At 42.3% G+C, this 12,853-nt stretch overlaps 1 protein-coding gene across 1 annotated transcript in view; it reads left to right on the top strand.

The window, feature by feature from the left end:
* The window catches only part of RALA (RAS like proto-oncogene A), a 71,256-nt gene that overhangs the window by 52,930 nt on the left and 5,473 nt on the right, over positions 1-12,853 (top strand). The window contains exons 2-4 of the mRNA XM_049642768.1: positions 1,728-1,880; positions 4,550-4,758; positions 9,674-9,848. Of these exons, the coding sequence (XP_049498725.1) occupies positions 1,767-1,880; positions 4,550-4,758; positions 9,674-9,848 (498 nt within the window). The 5' untranslated portion in view covers positions 1,728-1,766. The remainder of the gene's footprint in view (positions 1-1,727; positions 1,881-4,549; positions 4,759-9,673; positions 9,849-12,853) is intronic.

The raw sequence follows: 12,853 nt of genomic DNA, 5'->3' as shown, positions 1-12,853 counted from the left end.
TTGGCTTATAGCCAGTGTGTGAGGCACAGACCCACAGTAGACTGTCCTTGCCCAGACTTGCGATTGAATCTCTAGTAGCAATGGCTACTTAATACCAGTACAGTCTAAATTACTCCCCAAGGTTGTCAGACTGAGAACATTTGTTTATTCGTTCAGCACATGCGTACTGAGTGGCTGACTTTACCCAGCCATGTTAGTCACATTAAGCATAAAGTAAACCAACTAGACTATGGCCCCTGTATTCAACCCGCTTCTGGTATGTTTGGGAAGAAGACCCATATTAAGCAACTAACACATTCAAGCAATTTCAGCTCGTGATAATGGTCGTGAGGGAAAGTATCAGATGCTATATGAGCGCACAAGGCAGAGGAGAGTGTAATTTAGGTCGAGTTTCAGGTAAGACTGAGATCCAGAAACAGAGAGGTCTTAACCAACTTGCATAAGAATATGCCAAATACAGGATACTGCATGGCAAGGGCCAAGAGGCACAGAAGAGCATCTGAAGAACTGAAGGAGGCCGGCGTGGGACTGATGCAGCCGAGTGGGGAGATGGACAGGACGGAGAGGCAGGCAGGATCAGGTGTGGTCCTGTGAGCTGCAATTTGGGAAAGCTGTCCCGGGACCAAAACAAGTCAAAAGACGCTGAGAAGGAAGGGTGCTGCAGCCACCCGCAACCCCTCGAGCCTCTAGTAACAGAAAGGCTCCTCACTTGGGCTCCACACAAGCCCCGTGTTTGCCGTGACCTCCCGGCCAAGAGACCTGCTTTGGAGCCAGAGTGACGGGGTGCCGTTAGTGTACAGCAGCACCCCAGCCTCTAGAGGATCCGGTCTCCACACACTAAGCACGTGAGGGCAGTAAACAAATGCACTTTCTGAAGAAACTGAGGGTGCACTGGGTCCAGGGATTTAAGTCAGATCGGCCATCTCCTCCACGATGTCCCTTGGGAGCTCTGATCTACAGTATTGGATTCTGTCTAATTCTGCTACCAAGTTACTGGCATGAGGTTTCTTTTATAAACTGACAGTGAGTAAGCCTTTCGATCAGCAACCTTGGTTTTTGTGTGTTTTTTGGTCAGTTGTTTCTTCCTAGACTTAGAAGAAACATCTCTTTAATTATTGCCAATAAAGGTTAATATGAAGACCAAGTGATTGGTAAGCCTGTTTTCCTAATCTGTGTGATGATGTTCTAATACATCTAATACTTCGTTATTGTCAGCGTGTGGTTGTGCTGCAAAATTTTCACCTTTGGTCATAGCTCATTACTGAAAACTAGCTATTGTAGGAGAAATGCCCTTGAGTCACATACTTGTATTGTCATGGTGTTCTCTCATAAGTGATTCTTTTTTTTTATTTTTTTTATTTTTTTTATTTTTGGGACAGAGAGAGACAGAGCATGAACGGGGGAGGGGCAGAGAGAGAGGGAGACACAGAATCGGAAACAGGCTCCAGGCTCCGAGCCATCAGCCCAGAGCCTGACGCGGGGCTCGAACTCACAGACCGCGAGATCGTGACCTGGCTGAAGTCGGACGCTTAACCGACTGCGCCACCCAGGCGCCCCATCATAAGTGATTCTTGAGCATGCTTCGTTTGCCGTTTGTTGAAAATCACCGCAGAATGAAAACTAGTATCTTGAAGCCCAAGGACACCTTATCTCTTTCCTACACTTGGAATTCTGAGGAAGACTGTACTGAGCATTACTTTTTTTTTTTTTTTTTTTTATTCTTCTAGATTCTTCTTAAGCCTTTGCTGAAAACTCTTTGACACAAGATGGCTGCAAATAAGCCCAAGGGTCAGAATTCTTTGGCCTTACACAAAGTCATCATGGTGGGCAGTGGTGGTGTGGGCAAGTCCGCTCTGACTCTACAGTTCATGTATGATGAGGTAAGTGCCGATTTTATAATGGATATCGAAGTTTGGGCTTTCAGAGAGTATTTCTGTGCTTAGTTTTGGTGCTGTTTTAGGTGTATTCCTTAAGTCCTTGAAAGCTACTAATCATTTTTTCCTGTTTTTAAATTCAGAGCTATTTGTACACATGTTGATTTAACGAGTCAATAATTCAAGATCCTTAAAAACCTTTACTTTAAAAACAAAACAGAACTGGAAACAGTACCTATTTTGAAGCAAGCTAACTTTGGCTTTTTCATTTGAAGTGTTTTAATGGAGATTCCCACCTTGAATTAATAGAACTAGTAGGTAAAGTACCTAATTGAGACTTAAAGTTAATGTACATAGGTGTCCTGTGATAACTTTAACAATAGTAATAATAATAATTTTTTTTAAGTTTTATTTACTACTCTCTACACCCAACGTGAGGCTTGAACTCATGACCTAGAGATCAAGAGTCACATGCACCTCCAACTCAGCCAGCCAGGTGCCCCAATAATAAAATAATTTTAATAATCATGGAGAAATCAATTGTAGTATTTGGCTTAGCATATACTCATCATTAAACAAGTAAAGGCTATGGCCCTAAAATATAATCACTAGAAGGTTACAGATTTGTGTTCCTGTATTTATGTTGGACTTAATTTCCCTAGAGTTAAGACAGCAATATAGCCTTTCCCCAGAGGGCTCTTATCAAGCCTAAATGATTTAAGAGTTGATAATCCAGTTTAAACATTTATCCTCAATTCTTCCAATAGAAGCAGGGTTTTATGATTATTCTTTCTTACTTAATCTTCATAACAATCCTGCATGGTATGGTAGTATCCCCATTTTACGGATGAGAAAACAGAACCCCAGGGAGATTACCCAACCCAAGAAGAGTGATCTCCGATGAGTGACCAAGCTCTAAGCCTGGTCTCTTGACAACAAATCCTGCAGATCCTTACCACCCGATGTCTCCTATTTCCTGCTCATCAGCATTCTGTCACACACAAAACGCTTCCATCAGTTATCTTGTTCGCTGGGGACTATAATAAAAAATTTGGAAAGAGAGGAGATTGAAATGGTACTTTAAATGAAATTGCTGATTTATCTGTTCAATCTGTTTTCCCTACTACTCATTTTAATAACTAGTCTTTCAAACTAATCGCTAATTTCAGGCCCCTTCTTGACAATATGGAGGAGGTCAAAAGTAAGACTGTTCACAGGGTGCCTGAGTGGCTCAGTCGGTTAAGCATCCAACTCTTGATTTCGTCTCAGGTCATGATCTCATGTTTGTGGGTTTGAGCCCCTCATCTGGCTCTGCACTGACAGTGTAGTAGTGCCTGCTTGGGATTCTCTCTTACCCTCTCTCTCTGCCCCTCACCCACTGTGTGCATGTTCTCTCTCTTTCTCTCTCTCTCTCTCTCAAAATAAATAAATAAATAAACTTTTAAAAAAGGTAAGACTGCTCACATACCTTACATTTGATGAATGCTTAACTTTTCATTTAGTATTGATAAATACTAATATTCACCATAGTATCTGATGTGCTATCTGAATATTTGTATTTGATATTCATAAATATGCAAATAAAAATTAGCATGTAAATATGGTAGAATGTCCCATAGCCTTTATAGTTACAAATACACTGTGTTCGTATTTTTAATAATTATTTAGTGAGCGTCTACATGTTTCAGGCATGTTCTAAGCTCTGGGAGATGGAGTGATGAGTAGAATAGTCAAGTCCCTACTCCCAAGGGTTAAATTCTAGTAGAGGGATATAGACATTGAGCCAATATATAAGAACATATCAGATAATGAAAATACTTATAGGAACTAATAAAAAAAACCCTACAAAAGTGTGTATGTATACATCCTTACATGCTAACAATGATACAGTGATCAAAAATATCAAGGGGAGATTTACAGAGTTGAAGATAGATGTGGGAATGTAAAGTTGTTTAGTTGTACTATTATTTTAAAAATCAGATGTTTAGAGAGAGATCTAAAAGTTCATGATTTGCCACTCTACTGAGTAGTATAAGTCACTTTTTTGATTTGGTTCATTTTAGAAAAGAGATTTCACAACTCTCAATGCTTACCTAAATATTGAGTTACTTTCAAGTTATTTCCACAATTCTGGCATGAAAATTTATATTTAGTGTCACATTGAAAAGAATTTTTATGTATTTGATTAAATATATTTATAATCAGGGTGCCTGGGTGGCTTGGTCGGTTAAGCGTCCGACTTCGGCTCAGGTCATGATCTCATGGTCCATGAGTTCGAGCCCCGCGTCGGGCTCTGTGCTGACAGCTCAGAGCCTGGAGCCTGTTTCAGATTCTGTGTCTCCCTCTCTCTCTGCCCCTCCCCTGTTCATGCTCTGTCTCTCTCTGTCTCAAAAATAAATAAACGTTAAAAAAAATTTTTTTTTTAAATATATGTGTAATAGCTTTTGTAGGTATGGTGTTTTAAGGAAGAAAACAGCACCGTTTTCAAGCTGTAAACAGTCTAGACTTAATCATTTAACCCTGGCTTTTTACAAATGTCGAAGCCACCAAATTACCTAAAATGAAAATTTAAATTAATGAGTTTTTACTATCGGGGAAACCTGAATGAAAAGTACATGGGACCTCTCTGTACTATTTCAGCAGCTTCACGTGAATCTCTATTTCATCTTCTGTAGTTTGTGGAGGACTACGAGCCTACCAAAGCGGACAGCTATCGGAAGAAGGTCGTGCTGGATGGGGAGGAAGTGCAGATCGATATCTTGGATACAGCTGGGCAGGAGGATTACGCTGCAATTAGAGACAACTACTTTCGGAGTGGGGAGGGTTTCCTCTGTGTCTTCTCGATTACAGAAATGGAATCCTTTGCAGCCACAGCCGACTTCAGGTGTGTCAGGGACGAATGCCGTTGTACAGGTGTCCTCCCCAGAAACAAGTGGACAACCAGAGGTGGTTACTTGTTAGTCTTTCCCTCTGCGTGCAGTTGTGTTTATTCCCTCTTTGATGGTAGTGCGTGACTCCATCCACAGTGCATGTACACTCAGGTGTTCCGTGTACGTCGTGTAATCTTCCAGCCATCCCCGTGCCCTCTGTATTGGCGCGTGAGATGGTGGCAGCCTCAGTCCCCAAAGTCTGTTAGGCGTTACTGGAGTATTTCTCTTCAGAGTACAGTACTGATGCTGCTGGAATAGTTGATGCTTGGATCACATAATGGAGCTCTGACCCAGATTTCAGATCTTTCTGCGTTAGTCACTGGCTTTACAGCACCTGTGTGATGCTGAGCGGGCACATCGCCATCCTCCTCACCACACAGATGCCCCGACAGTGCACACCGATTATCTTAATAGAAGTAGGGGCCCCTGGGTGGCTCAGTCGGTGAAGCGTCCGACTTCAGCTCAGGTCATGATCTCATGGTTTGTGAATCCAAGCCTCACATCGGGCTCTGTGCTGACAGCTTGGAGCCTGGGGCCTGCTTCAGATTGTGTCTCCCTCTCTCTCTGCCTCTCCCCCACTTGTGCTCTGTCTCTCTCTGTCTATCAAAAATAAATAAATGTAAAAAAAAAAATTAATAGAAGTAATAATACCGTAGAGTGGTACACTGCGTTGTGTGATACAATAGTTTTTATATCTCACTTACTATTTGCCTAATCAAATTCTGTCATCCATTTGGTTTGCAGGGGGGCGGTTGGTGAAGGGGAGAGGGGTTCTTTTTTTTGTTTGTTTGTTTTGTTTTTTTGGGGGGGAGAGGGGTTCTAAGGGAAATATGCCATGAATAAGTTCTTGAATAGCCTCAGTTACTACATGCGTAATCAAAAGTAGTCTTTTTTTTTTTTAATTTTTTTTTAATGTATATTTATTTTTGTTAGAGACAGAGCACAAGTGGGGGAGGGGCAGAGAGAGGGAGACACAGGATCCAAAGCAGGCTCCAGGCTCTAGGCTGTCAGCACAGAGCCTGACGCGGGGCTCGAACTCACAAACCGTGAGATCATGACCTGAGCCGAAGTCGGACGCTTAACCGACTGAGCCACCCAGGCACCCCAAAAGTAGTCTTTAATTATATATTTTTTATTTCTGTTTAAGTGTTTGCCTTGATATAAGGGACACAAAAGAAGCATGTGGTGAACCCTCTGTTTTCAAGATTCACACATCCTAGATGATGAAGGCCTGAAACCAAGAGCAAGGTAGTGACAGAGTAGGAGATGTGGGCAGTGATGATTACAGGGACCAGGAGAGGAGAGGAGCTCAGAGGCCTTCTTGAGATAGATGAGCATGAAGGATGAGAAGGATTTCCACAGATAAGGAAAGAAGTTTTCCAGCACTTGAGCAAGAACTGAACCTGGGCTTACATAAAGCCTCCTTTCCGTGTGCATTCGAAAGTGTCAAGAACTCAGGGAATCTCAAGGACAAAACACGTCATTGAGAAACTTTTAAAATGCACATCTATTTGTAAAATTAACTTTGTTGTCTCTAAAGAAGGAGTTATGTATGGGATAAAGTGCACACGGTGGCAGGCCCTGCTAACTTACAGTCCTGGGAGACGTGTTGAAAGTTAGAGAACTGTCAGTGCTTATTCACTCATTCAGCACATATTTGAGCTCTTATTATGGAGCAAGTCCTGTTCTAGGTGATGGGATAAATGTGTCACCGTAGTTGCCAAAGCCAAAGTGGTGTCTCAAGGGAATAAAGAGAGTAAGAATCTTGGGCTGTGGCTTTTACAGAAAATAAGTGAATCATTCATTACTCTTCTGTTGTCCCTCCAGTGTGTTGCCCTTCCCATAACAGTCCTGGTGACTCAGTGGCGACACAGGAAAGGCATTTTTGAGACAGTCCGAGTGGTTGCGCTCCACCTGGTCTGACCTGCAGAGTGTGGCACCAGCGGCGGCTCCTCTCTTCAGCCTTCCTGGGCCTCCTGTCCCCAGGGCGGAACCCACTGCTTGCTCCTCTGTGTGCAGAGTGCCTGCCCCCACTCTGAGAGCACACTCGCTGCACTTGTAGCATCAGCTTGATTTGCATGTGTTTTTCCTGACCAGGAGAAAACTCTTGAGAGCAGGACCCATTTCCTATCCACCTGAGGATCCCTGGGACCCATATTTGGTACCGTTCCTGGCATATATCATACAGGGCATGTTTAGTAAACGTTTGATAGAAATGTTAGAAAATGTTCTTTTTTTTTTTTTCTGGTTCTCACTTTTCTTATGTCAAAAATGAAAAAGTTGGACCAGTTTATAAAAGTACTTTCCTGTTCTAAAATTCTATAATAGCCTCTAAAACTCCGCTTAAAGGGAGCATCACATTAAGTCAAATGCGTAGGAAGGTTGTAGATATAGCAGTGCCTTTCTCTGACATCCAGGAAAGTAGCTAATTAAAACCAGCTAATTAACTCTCATGAATATTGTCTTCTCACCTCTGAACCCAGAAGGTCCAGGCTTTCCAACGCCACATTTCTGATAGCATTAATCACACTGTATTTTCAGTATTGGTCTTCCTGGAGCATTGGACTCAGTAACTTATGAGGTATTTATTAAGAAATAAGTTAATGACTATATCTACATGCGACCAGAAGTACTGGTCACAAATGCCAGAGTCAGTCTCTGGTGGTTAGTGAGATTAAGTGGTAAGTCAGGTGTTGTTAACATCTTAGTGTGAGGCTGTTGATCACAAAGGAAACTGGTTAAGGAGGTTACAGCAAATTTGTTGTCACCAGCAGTAGAAAAAGATTTGGACTGGCTGATATCCCCTTCACAAATACGTCATAAATTTAATAGTAGTGATGGTGAGTGTTGATGTGCTCTTTGCAAGAGATCATGTGGATGGTAGACAACATCACAGCCCTGTAGTACAGCTTAGCATGTGTCACCAAGTCCCTGTGCCTGGCTGACATTGTAACTTCTTCCTAAAAGGATGGGTAATAGGCTAAGTACCAGTCAGTGGAAGATGGAGGTGACTATATGGTCTACAATCTGTTCACGGTAGAAAAACTAGGAATTAAAAAAAAAAAAATTAGGGGGACCTGGATGGCCCAGTCAGTTAGCATCTGACTCTTGATTTTGGCTCAGGTCATGATGTCACAGTTCATGGGATTGAGCCCTGTGTCGGGATCAGGAACTGGGTGCGGAGCCTGCTTAAGATTCTCTCTCTCTTCCTTTCTCTCAGCTGCTCCCTCTCTCTCTGTCTCTCTTTTTCTCTCTCTCTCTCAAAAAAAGAAAGAAAAACTAGGAATTCAGGTCCAAAGAGCTGCCTACAAACACTGAGTCTGTTAGAATATTTACAACAACATCGGAAATCAGGTGAATGAAGTGATATGAAAGGTAGTAACACTGCCTAATACTCATACAGTGCTCACCACACACTAGACACTTCGAAGCATTAACAAGACAAGCCAGATACTAGCGAATTTCATGGATTCTAAGGCACCCATTTTTTACATCTTATCTCTTAAAATCAGAAGCACAAAATCTAAGAAGCACAAAATGGACAAATCTGAGATCAAGGCTTGATGAAGATTCATACTCAGTCTCTCAAATGTATCTTATCATGATAGATCCTCGCAAAACCAGGTATACTCTGCTGACCTGTCATCCCAATAATCCCTTTAATTTTCTCGTTTTCTCTTAGTCTGAACTATTTGTGTTCCTGTAGTTCCAACGTCTTTTAATAATTTCAGAGGGGAGGCACCGGTAAGTTAGCAAGAAAGTGTTGATTTTATAAGAAAACCACTTTCTCCAACACAGTAATAATAATGATTAAGAACAGCTAACGTTTACTGAATATTTACTACGTGCTGGGCACAACTCTAAGTACTTTGCGTTTCATCCTCATAGCAACCTTATAAGGAAGGTATTATTGTTAGCCCCATGTTACGCATGGGAAACTGAGGCAAAGAATTACTTTGCTCACAGTCACCTAAGAAGGACAGAGAGCCATGATACCTTTGGAACTGGTGACAGCATATAACTTCTCTGTGAATACAAAAGCTGTACTCCAGAGCAGACTTGCAGAGATTTCTGGCATGTGTGGGGTTTTTTAAAACATTTGGTAGGACCATTGATATGATGTAATAGGAATGGCACTCTCTCCCTCTGTGGTCTTCCTCCCCAAATCCCATGACCCCAATTTAATCATGAGAAAAACATCAGACAAATACCAGTTGAGAGATTTTCTACAAATTAGCTGACCAGCACGTCTCAAAACTGTCAAGGTCATCAAAACCAAGGCAAGTCTGAGAACTGTCAGAGTCACATGGAATCTAAGGCAATATGACAGCTAAATGTCATGTGGTGTCCTGGATGGGATCTTAGGACAGGAGGGAAAAACTGAAAACATCTGAATAAAATTTGGACTTCAGCTAATAATGATGTATCAAGATTGGTCCCTTCGCTATGATAAATGTACCACGCTGACGTAAGGTGTTAACAGTAGGGGAAACAGGGTGTGGAGAATACGGCAACTCTCTGCACTGTCTTCACTACTTTTTGCAAATCTAAAACCATCCTTACGTTGAAAGCTTATTTTCAAAAACACTTGGAGGAAGTAGCCTTTGACACTTTGATTTTGTGCCTCCACTACCATATTGCTACTCTCTTCAGTGTATTTTCCCTTCGACAGTGAAGTGTGTAATTCAAGTGGTTGGTGGTAGAATAAGGAAGAGGTGCAGCACACGCCCTACCGTGCCATGAATGAGTTAATTGTTGTTATGTAGACACACACACACGTAAAGGCTAATGGCAGATGGTGTTAGTTACTTTGTTAGCTTAACCTGTGGGGGTGATATTAATATTTCTTTCTCATTTTCTTTTATCCAGGGAGCAGATCTTAAGAGTAAAAGAAGATGAGAATGTTCCATTTCTGCTGGTTGGTAACAAATCAGATTTAGAAGATAAAAGGCAGGTTTCTGTAGAAGAGGCGAAAACCAGAGCCGACCAGTGGAATGTCAACTATGTGGAAACATCTGCTAAAACTCGAGCTAATGTTGACAAGGTAAAGGGTGGCTGTCCTTACTGCTACATCACGTTAATAAGCTGATTTGCTTTAACTCAGCTGCATTTTGTCCAGAGATTTGTGAAACTTTCAAATGGTGATTTAGTATGTGCTGATTATTATCTGCCCTAAATGCTCAAGTGCAACATGTTAGGCATTTCTCACTTCACCTTGTCCTCAGGCTCCCAAGAGACATTAAAACATGAGACACCACAGCTAAGTGGTTTTTTTCTAGCGCTAACAGGATTTCTGACCCGAATCGCTGCCTTTTCTTAATTTTTCTTTTTTCTTACCCTGAGCGGCTGGATAATTTAGAAGTGTCCTCTGAGCTGACACCTGCCCAGCCCTATTTAAGTTCTCAAAAGTAAAGGTACCTCCAAAGACAAAGGAGCCCCAGATAAGAGGGCTTTGAAATCTGTTACTACACCTATGCCCCTACCCTCACCTCTGTTTCCCCCTGAGCCCTCTTCTTTGTCCACATTGGCCCTTCGCCGAGTCCAGGCCAGGAACACCCTTGCCTTGTTCCTGGGAACCTGCCCACATACATTATTTCATGCTGCTGCCGAGACCTGCGTCTTCAGTGTTTAGGAAGACTGAGGCACCGCCCCCTTGAGCCCTCCACACGAGGCCTCTTTTAGCCTCCAAGCATCTAGGCTCTACTGAGTGCCTCTCAAACTCTAACTGGCAGAAGTGTCTATGAAACTTAATACACATGGATTCCTGGGTCTTACCCCAGAGATTTTGCTTCATTTGCTGTGGGGTGGGACCTGAGAATTTGCATTTCTAGGAAGCTCTAGGTGGTACAGACTGTGGCCTGGTGGACCACACTTTGAGTAACACTGCTCTGGGTGGCTTTAAGTTTTAGCGAACTGGTCTGCTTGTGCCTGTAGACTCGTAATACCAATACAGAAATCATTGGGTTAAAAAAAATTAGTCTTTCTTTTCATTTGCTATGGGTTTTTTTTTTTTTTAAGTTTATTTATTTAGTTTGAGAGAGTATGCATGAGCAAGTAGAGGAGGGGCAGAGAGAGAGACAGACAGACAGTCCCAAGCAGGGTCCGCAGTGTCGGCGCAGAGCCCAACATGGGGCTCAAACTCACAAACCATGAGATCATGACACGAGCCAAAACCAAGAGTTGGACACTCGACCAACTGAGCCACCCAGGCACCCCCAATTACTGTAGGTCTTAAGGTAATGTCACAATACTGTCTTAAGCTGATTATATTTCTTGTCACATGGTGAGATTCCTGTAGTTCCAAGAGATCTGTACAAAATGAGTGTTATAAGATTTCTACATAGTCTATACCAGTTTTCTCCAAAGTTATGGCAAATGTATTTAAAGTACTAATAAAAATAGGTTTTAAAGTTCAGTGTGTTTGGGGTTTTGAAAGGCAGCATTGAATATTAGTGTGTGTGTGTGTGTGTGTGTGTTTCGTTTCTTCCAAACTGATGAGCAGTTGTAGAACACACTCTAAAACCTATTCAGACTAAGGACAGTGGGTCCAAGAGGTGAGCAGTAACCACAAAAGCTATGGAGCGGTCATTATAACAATCTCTGTGCTGTCATCTGCTGGCGTGAATTTTTTGCCATATGCATGTATTTTCAAAAGAGGAAAGTTGAAAGTGTAGGGCTATTTTAGTTACTCTGGCTATGTAACAAAATATACCCCCAAAACTTATGGGTGAAAGTAACCATTTATTATGCTCATGGAATCTCTGGGCCAAAGTTTTGGACAGATCACAGTGGAGTTGGCTCGTTTCAGTTCCACAGTGTCTCATGCCTCAGCTGAAAAGCTTGAAGTCTGGGAACTGGAAGCATCTTCAATTAGGTTCTGTTCTTTTCTTTCTTTTTTTTTTTTTTTTTTCAATTTTTTTTTTAATGTTTATTTATTTTTGAGAGAGAGAGAGAGAGTGTGTGTGTGAACAGGGGAGGGGCAGAGAGAGTGAGAGACAGAATCCGAAGCAGCCTCCAGGCTCCAAGCTGTCAGCACAGAGCCTGATACGGAGCTCGAACCCACGAACCATGAGATCATGACCTGAGCCAAAGTCAGAAGCTTAACTGACTGAGGCATCCAGGCCCTCTGATTAAGTTCTAAAAACTGTCCACACATGCCTGATCCAGGCAGTTGACACTGGCTGTTGTCCAGGGATGGCTCGGTTCCTCGCCATGTAACCTTTTCTGTTGTGTCCTACTTTAGGCTTTCTTAGAGCAAGAGCCAGTGTCACAAGAGAATAAGAACCAGGCAGAAACCATGTCATCTTTTATGACCTAGACAGGGAAGTTACTCAGCATTATTTCCACTTCATTCTGTTGGCTGGAGTAGTCGCAAGCCCTACCCAGGTTTGGGAGGAAGGGGAATGGTCTCCACGTGCTGATGGAGAATGGTAAGATGCTGGAAGAGTGCGTAGGGAGTATTGCTGTGGCCGGTTTTGCAAAGTATCGTCTGTACTCAAGGGTCACCTCTCCAAAGCAAAATTACATTAAATGTGGACGCTTATAAACCAAGGTACGGGGGCAGAGCAGGGTGGGGGTGGGCGCCTGGGTGATTCAATCGGTTGAGCGTCCAACTCTTGATTTTGGCTCAGGTAATGATCTCGCAGTTCGTGGGATTGAGCCCCACGTTGGGATCCACATTAAATGTAGAGCCTGCTTAAGATTCTGTTTTCCTTTGCCTGTCCTCCCACTTGCACGGATGCACACTCAGATAGATAGATAGATAGATAAATAGAAAGAAAGAAAGAAAGAAAGAAAGAAAGAAAGAAAGAAAGAAAGAAAGGTACAAGTTCATATGGAATACTGTAACTTGATGTACTACTCACCCTGAGGAGTGACTGCCAGATAAAATACCTCAGTGGCTAAATAAAAGTAACTTGCAGCAACTATTCAGTTTCTAGAATTAGGTTATATTTGGTTTCTTGCTGAGGAAATAATGTTAATAGGTAAAGGAGCTAATATTCAATGGTGTCTGTAAGACCCAGGCACTGTGGCCAGCACAGACCATTT

This window comes from Panthera uncia, chromosome A2 (assembly GCF_023721935.1).
Source record: "Panthera uncia isolate 11264 chromosome A2, Puncia_PCG_1.0, whole genome shotgun sequence".
NCBI classification, from domain to species: Eukaryota; Metazoa; Chordata; class Mammalia; order Carnivora; family Felidae; genus Panthera; species Panthera uncia.
Note: the sequence above shows the minus strand (reverse complement) of the source record. Positions and strands in the feature narration are given on the sequence as shown.